Raw genomic sequence first — 7,862 nt, forward strand, 5'->3', positions numbered from 1 at the left:
ATCCTAGAGCTATTGAGCTGATACTTCAATTTTCCTTATTTTTTTTTTCCCGTGTTGATTGCTCCTTTTGTCTCTCTCCCTTTCTTCCCCCCCACCACTAACATCAGAGTAAGAGGACTATGCATGGTAACCTCAAAAACCTTTCACCCTACCCTGCTATCACCTAGTTGTTTGCCTCCCCTTTGAGATTTACTTCATCTGTCTGTACACCACCCTATCTACATCAAAGTTCAGTACCTGCCTTGTAATCTTCCTTTCCAACCCAAATCCTGCCCTCATCCTTGATTTCGGTATTCCTCTGTTCTAATGCCCTAGCATACCAGTTCATGGACCTCTACTTCCACTTTACCTCAGCCACACTGGGAGGTGGCTCCATTTTTAGCTCTTTGCAAGATTTTTGAACTCAGAAAATCTTCTCCCTCATAGCAGTCCTCTGTCATTCCACCTCTCCCATTCCTTCATTCCTCTTTAAACCTGCTCTGTTCTTGCTGTTTGCTCTGCCTCTGAGAACAGAATTAGGAGCAAGGACTGCAGAGGGGTAGATTTAGGTTCAACACCTAGAAAAAACTTCTAAGACATTGAGTCATTTAAAGGAGAATGAATTGTCCCAGTATAGACTGGGTTACCCCTTAAACACCAAAAGAGTGGATGACTTACTTTTAGGGAGTAATTTAGAGGGCATTCTTGGTCAGCTGTGGGTTGGACTAGAGGACCTTAGTATTTCAGTCCCTCCAAGACTGCTCAATCCATCACCTCTTTTCTGACCTCATTTTCCTCTTTTCACAGGCTTGAGTTTATAATTAGTTCTGTTTCCCTGCCCAGAATCCCTTGGTTTCTTGTTCAGTCCATAGCCTGCTAATCCTCAGTGTCATTACTTCTGCCTTGTCCAGTCCTGTGCTACTAAAGCAGGGACATCACAGAATTGTGTTTACTAGATGCACTATAAATTCACATTATCTGGGCTCTCCCTGGTACACAAGCCATCTCTTCATTCAACAAAAATTATCTTTAGTTACTATTGCAATGATTCTCTCACCCTCTTCTCTTCTTGGTGGACATGTTAATGAGATCATGAGCTCCCTTCTCTTCTCTCCCTTTCAAAATCTCTAGACTTTTACTCATCTCCTTGGAAGCAGAGGTGTCCTTTGAGCCAAAGTTAGACTTCCATTAATGCACTTGAATTCATCCTTTCCCAGCTCTGAGGGGGCCACCCCTTCAGTCATCCTTACCTCCCTCTTTAATCTTTCCCATTTCTTTGGTCCCTTCCCTTTTGCATACCAATGAGGCCAGTTCTCCTCCCCACCACCACTGTAACATACCTCCCTTTGATTTTTTTTCTGTCTCATCAAACCAGTGTCCCTTAAAAAAAAAAAAACTACATTCTGCCTCCACTTCACCTCAGTTCCTTGCAATTCTGATCCCAATATTCTTAACCTTCTCCTGGAAGTCAAGTATGATCTTTTAGTTACTAAGTCTAATTTTTTTTTCTCAGGCCTCATTTTCCTTGACTTCTGCATCTTTCACTGCTGTTGTCTGTGTCATTCTGGCCTCCATGAGCCAGTCCTCACTGACTCATTTTCATGTTTAACTATTCCTTCTAAGACTCTTTTGTTGGTATATCTTCAGCATGAGTATCTCTCACAATTCTCTTGCCCTCCTCTCCCTTGATGATCTCATCAGCTTCCACAGATTCAATGGTCACTTCTACAGGGATGATTCCCATTCTATTGATCACCAGAACTGTCCTTTTCCCTTTTGCCCCTGTCTTGAACCACTTCTGCTCAGATCTTCTCAAAATTCAAAGGGAATTTATCTGCTTTCACAAACCCACCCCTTCCTCCAATTTCTCTATTTCTGTTGAGCCTGGGCATACGGGATTAAAACCTCCAAGGACATCTTTGGCTCTTCTCCCTTACCTCCAGTTCATTTGCCAAATCCCGCTTCCATAGCATTTCTTGTAGCTATCACTGAGTCACCCTCTTAGTCCAGGCTCTTAGAAACTCTCTGGATTTTTGTAATGGCTTTCTATTCTCCCTGCCTCCAGTGTCTCCAAAGCATTGTTCACATAGCTGTCAAAATAATCCACTTGCCAAATCCTGTAAATTACACTACCATGACGCTGTCTTTCAAATTTATTCCCCTCTCAGCTCACATGGCTACAAGTCTAATTCATGCTCTCATTTTCTCATCTGGACTATTGCAACAGCCTCCCAATTGGGCTCCCAACCTCCAGTCTCTCCTTTTTAACTAGATCCTTCTCATGGTTGCCAAAGTATTGTCCCTGATGAAAAGGGCCTGGCTAGTCCCCTGCTAAATAAGTTCCAGGAGCCTTGTTATCTCCAAGATCAAATATAAACTTCTCAGTTTGGCATTTAAAACCCTTCATAACTGGCTCCAATCAACTTTTCCACAAGCTTATTATAAACAACCCTCCTTTATACATTCTGCATTCAGCCAAGTTGTAAGCTCCTAACACATGCCTCTCTTACCACCCACCATGTCTTTGTATCCATGGCTGCATCCATGACCTTAACTCCAGAACCCCCTCTAAGTTTCCTTAAAAGCTCAGTTCAACTGCCACCTACACTTGAGACTTTTCCTTATCCCTGCTCCCCAATGCCAGTGTCCAACCTCATCACGAAGCCATCTCTTTTTTTACATACCTATTCATACATTTCTATGTCTCTCCCAATACAACACAATCTCCTTGAGGGTGAGGAGTGTGCCTTCATGTGCCCAGTGCCTGCCATAGTGGGCACCTAAGCTGGTTATGATCTTTCCCCTTCCCTTCTCAGCAACCATCCGTGGCTCCCTCCTTCCTCTAAGACACAGTACAAACTCTTCAGCCTAGCCTAGTGTTTAAAACACTTGACAATCTAGTGCTAACCACCTCCACCCACCCACCCGCACTCAATCTACAATTTGACCAAAATGGGTCACTAATTGTTCCTAGAATTTAGTGGGTAGTCTCCCCTACCATTTGTTCATTCCTGATGACTGTCCCCTATGTCTGGGATGATCTCCTTTCTCATCACCATCTCTCATTTTACTTCCTTCAGCACAGGCGCCTCCCCCTCAATGAATCCTCATCCCCTCCCAGCTTAGCGACCCTTCCTTACTTGCCCAGAGCACCTTATCCGACTGACCTCTCTGTCCCCATCACCTAGTGGTGACTTGCTTATGTCTTTCTGGGCAAAGGCCAATACGTTGAAGGCAGGGGTAATGTTTGCTGAATTTGCCTGATTGTCTGACCCTCCCTCTTCCTTTGTCTCGATTTACTGCACATATGTTCTTTCTGAGCAGTAGAACCTAAGGTGCCCAAGGGACTCCTTCCTTTTTCACCCAGGTGATCCCCAACACCAAACCCAATGCCTGGCACACAGTAGGTGCAGAATAATGCTTGTTGAATTGAATCCATCTTTAAAACAAAGGGGTTGGTGTAGACAGGTCAATCAGGTGATATTCTGTAATATAAACTGTTCTCTTCTTCACAAGTTTAGAGTATTCTCAGTTTACAGGGATTTATTCCCCTTTCTACTCAGGGTGTTTCACAGGGGAGAGGGGAGAGGATTACTAGAAAGAGCCCAGGAGTTAGAAACGAGTTCTAGTTCCAGCTCAGCCACCATCTCATTGTATCACCTTGGCCCAATCCTTTCCCTGCTATGGGCCCCTTCCCTTATCTGAAAAATGAAGGAGGGTTTGGGATTAGATCACCTGAAGTCCTTTCTATCTCAAGGATTCTATGACCCAGTCCATCCCTGCCCCTAGGACTCATGGGGCTCTGGTTCCCCCTGCCCATGGGAGCCCCCATCCTCAGGTCTTGTGTATAGGGCAGGGAGGATGGGACAGAGCTATATCAGATACACTTTAATAGAATTTTGGGGACGTACTGGCCGTCCACATGCGCTAGACTCCCCCCTCCCCCATTCCCCTCTACTTCCTTAGCCCAAAGGGCTTGTCAAGGGTCTGACCTGGGCCCCAGGCTTTTCTGTCCCCCCTCAACTGGGCCCGTGGCCAGCTTAGACTTGACTCCAGGTTTTGCCTTCTTGGAGGCAGCACCCGATTTCTTCTTCCCAGGGGGGTCAAGCCGTGGAGTCGGGGGGGTTCCCCCACCTGGGCAGGGCTTGGAGGTGGGTGGGACAGCTGCCAGGTCCCACTTGATCTCCTCATCCAAGGCTTTGAAGTTGTAGAAATAGTCCATGTTAGAGACGGTGTCTAGGATCTCAGGAACGCTATAGTCAAAGGAGAGCAGCTCGTCAGGAAGGTTGAGGGATCGGATGTCACTGGATGAATCGTCACAGGCCCCTGGTGGGGGTGGAGGGCCAGGGCCATCCCGAAGCAGGCCCAGGCCCCCCAGACCCTGCCGAGGGGACCCTTCAGGCTCCGTGTTGGCAGGGGAGCAATCAAACAGCTTCATGGCATCCTCCAGTAACACTTTCTCAGGCAGCACAAAGGGCTTTGGTGCCTCCAGGGCCTTGTTTTCCTCCAGCAGGGGGGACTCCTCGGCCTCCTGGGGGGCCTGGGCTGGCACTGACTCCATGGCTGCTGGGGGAGGCTGCTCCCCAGGGCAGCAAGGCGTTGGCGGGAAGATAAGGCTGGCCACAGCCCCTCCACCACCACCATCCTTCAGTTCCTTGGACTTGTCGGCATAAGCTGGAAAGCCCAGTGGCTCAGGGCCTTGGAGCTGGCTCAGTCGGCCCTTGAGGTGACTGTAGGCCCCAGGCTGAAGCAGCGGTTCACCAGGCAATGTGATGAGCAGCTGAGGAAGCTTGTTCTCCTTGACAGCTGGGGGCCCCAGCCCATCTTTCTGTAGGTGTGGGGGTAGCTCCAGGAAAGAGGGGGGCACCTCACTCAGTGGTCCTGCCACAAAGCCCAAGGGCTCGGGGGCTGGGGCTGGAGTGGGCCCTTCGGGTGGGAAATATGGTACCAAGTACTGGGGTGTGCCAGGCACAGACTGGTAGTGGGGATATGGTGTGGGCTGCACCGGTGCCTTGAGGTAGCGCTGTGGGTCCAGGAGGTAGCTGCCTGGGGACCCAGCCCCGTTGCCCCCACTGCCTGCCCCGCTGCCCCCACCAGTGGCCAGCTTGTACAAAGATGACTGGCCGAAATCTGTGGTGGCCCACTCAATCCGGTAGATGCGAGGGTCAAAGAAACAGCCGCATGGCGCCATCTGGAAACCTGGGGCCGCAGGACACAGGGTTGTGGGTGGGGAGGAGACATCTCTGGCTCCCAGGACCCTCCCTTACCCTCTTCTAACTTTACCAGAGGTTTGGTTCCCCAGGACCTATAGGAATTTCCTCTGTTCCTGGAGGGGATGCTGCCCCTCAGGCTCTTAAGGTCCCATGGTCCCCCAAGGCTATGGGCCCATGCAAGCAATCCTATTGACAAGGGTAGACAAAGACCTATACCACCTGGTAGCTGTAATTAGCCACTCATACCCTGGAAACCCCCAAGGTCATGCTCAGCTTCTAGGTGGCTGTGGTGCAATTTAAATCAAAGGATCATGTGAAGAAAGAGAATTGATGGGAGGTATTGAGGCTGGCCTGGCAGGAGGAGAAGCTGAGGGGGAATATGATGAAATTTTTCCCTCCCTACCATAGTGGGGTCCCAGAAGGAGCAAACTGTACTGTGTCTCTCCCCTGCCTGGGGGGAAGGGCCTGGGTGGCCCAAGCCTTTATTGCCCTCCCACGAGGAATTAGGACAGCAATACTAGACATTAGCAATGAGTCACTGATCTCAGGGTGGTTAGGATCAGGACTGACTGGTGACCATGTGAGGGGGAAAGCAAAATGGGACAAGGGCTTGCCCCCATGGGCCAGGAGCTCCTATCCTCGACTCCCTCCAAGCAGTTGGACCCTGGGCACAGAAGGTACCTGCTGGCGGAGACGGAAACACTTCTTTCTCCTGATTTTGGGGATGGTACAGGCTAGATGATCCTGAGAGGTGAGAGCAACAGAAGGAAATGGGGATAAAGGATGGAAGAAGAGAGGGTCTCTTAGGCAGGGAGGCCAGAGGCAAAAAAAAAAAGACATGTGGCTAAGCTCTAGGGAATTCTACAGTCCAGGAATGCCAAGGACAGGAGGCTGGGGGTGCTGCTGGGCTCCAAAAAGGAAGGTTCTCAGCAGGACTGTCCTTGATCAGAGTCCTGGGGACCCCACTGAGTCACAGGTTCAGGCCAAACTGTTCCTAACACACTACAGAGCCATTTAAGGACAGCTTTGAGACTCCTGTGCCCAGCCTTAGTCCTCTCACTAGGAACAGGGCCCCACAACAGTGACTTGGAGAAGGAAGGGGGAAATAGCAAGAGAACATCAGATTCTCCACATCCCAGAATCTGAACCCCAGGGTCCTGGCTCTGGAGGACCTCCTCTTCCTCTCTTCATTCCCTTTAGGAGCCTGTCAATCCCCAGGCAACTTTTGGGTCTACCTCAACTTGGTCTCTGAGAGACACTGTTGGGCTTCAGCTGCTGGCTGAACCCACTGTAGAAAGGATGACTGATGGGGATGGGGAGAAAACTCACCGACAGAGGGGAGGGGCTCAGGGAAGGCCTGGACAGGCCGGCTTGCTGGGCTCTCTGGCTTGTCCAGGGGCCGGGGGCTGTAGGTCTCGTGGGCTGCTGTGTAGAAGGCTTTTGAGTGCTGCATGACTGAAGTGCCTCCTGGGTAGGGGGCCCGAGCCCTCACCCAGCCCGAGGGCAAGGTGGGTGGGGAGAATGGGGTCGGAGTGTTACAGGGGGCAGGCAGGTTCTGTTTGCATGGTTACTCCAGAAGGGATTCCGGGTGGGTCCTTGAGGTTCCAAGATGCTGGTCATGGGCTGGGAAGGATGGGAGTGGAGGCTACGGATCTGGTCCCAGCTTTGTGACCTGGTAACCTCTTCCTGACGGGCCAAGAGCTAAGATATGCTCCTCTTGTATCCTCTAAGCATAGGGATGAACTCCGGGATCTAAAGGTGCTTTGAGATCAGCCAAGGGGAACTGAGGAGAAAGGGTAGCCATTTCTGTTCTGAGGCTGGAAAGGGAAGACAGAAAGGAGGCTCTGGGGGACATTTACTAATCAGGAGACTGTTCAGAAAGGTGTCTTGTAAGTGTGAGGGTAAAGGAAGGAAGGGCGATGAGAGGAGAGAGTGGATGGCTGGTGTGTATCTTCTGTGGTATAACATATGGGATTAAGCACAGAGTGGAAAGGACATTGAACTTAGAATAGTCAGGAGAGCTGGGTTTGGGTCCCGCTTCTACTAATTACTAGTTAAGTAAGTGTGGGTAAATCATTTGAGTCTCAGTTCTTTTATCTGTAAAATGGGGTATTATTACCTTCATTTTACAGATGAGAAAACTGAGGTTAAAAGAGTTAAATAACTTGCCCAAGGTCACCAGCTAGTAAACGTTGGAGGCAAGATTTGAGCCCTGGTCTTTCTGACTCCAAGTCCAGTTAAGTTATGGTGAGGAAACACTGGGAGGAAAAGATAATAGCGGTTTGGATGTGGGGGCAAAAAGGGCCCTTTCCAGTGTTTTGGGTCCTCCCAGTACCCCAGAGGTTGAGAGCTGCCTACCAAGGAGCCTGGCAGGTTGGAGGAGACACTTGGGCTCTCCTTCCTATGGATGGATGGAAGGCTCAGTAAAGAGACTCACTGAGAATCTGTGCTGGAAAGGACCTTATCAGTCCATCTGGTCCGACCCACACCCAAGCAGAAATTCTTCCTACAATTCTTCCTATTAGCCTTTGGCCTCCTTCTTAATCCTAGGGATCGCAATCTGTGCTTTTTTAAAGTATTCTTCTGAGGAGTCCATTGTCTGGGCTGGACTGCCAAAGAGGTCCCCACCACAGGGAAGGTGAAGGACCCCTGGGCCAAGTGCCCTAGGGT

The 7,862-nt window shown here is 49.9% G+C and overlaps 1 protein-coding gene across 2 annotated transcripts; it reads right to left on the reverse strand.

Moving 5' to 3' along the window:
• Window positions 1-1,286: 1,286 nt before the first annotated feature.
• Window positions 1,287-7,764, reverse strand: PRR22 (proline rich 22). Of its 2 annotated transcripts, XM_072601930.1 has the most exons (4): window positions 6,522-7,764; window positions 5,874-5,936; window positions 4,114-5,178; window positions 1,287-3,680 (listed from the first exon to the last, which is right to left on the reverse strand). In XM_072601930.1, the coding sequence occupies exons 1-4, from the start codon at window positions 6,643-6,645 to the stop codon at window positions 3,661-3,663; spliced, it is 1,272 nt and encodes a 423-aa protein (XP_072458031.1). In that variant the 5' UTR covers window positions 6,646-7,764; the 3' UTR covers window positions 1,287-3,660. The 2 variants fall into 2 exon arrangements, with proteins under 2 accessions (XP_072458031.1, XP_072458028.1); XM_072601927.1 differs by lacking the exon at window positions 1,287-3,680 and having other exon boundaries at window positions 3,853-5,178.
• Window positions 7,765-7,862: the final 98 nt, after the last annotated feature.

The sequence above is a fragment of the Notamacropus eugenii genome, chromosome 4 (assembly GCF_028372415.1).
Source record: "Notamacropus eugenii isolate mMacEug1 chromosome 4, mMacEug1.pri_v2, whole genome shotgun sequence".
NCBI lineage: Eukaryota > Metazoa > Chordata > Mammalia > Diprotodontia > Macropodidae > Notamacropus > Notamacropus eugenii.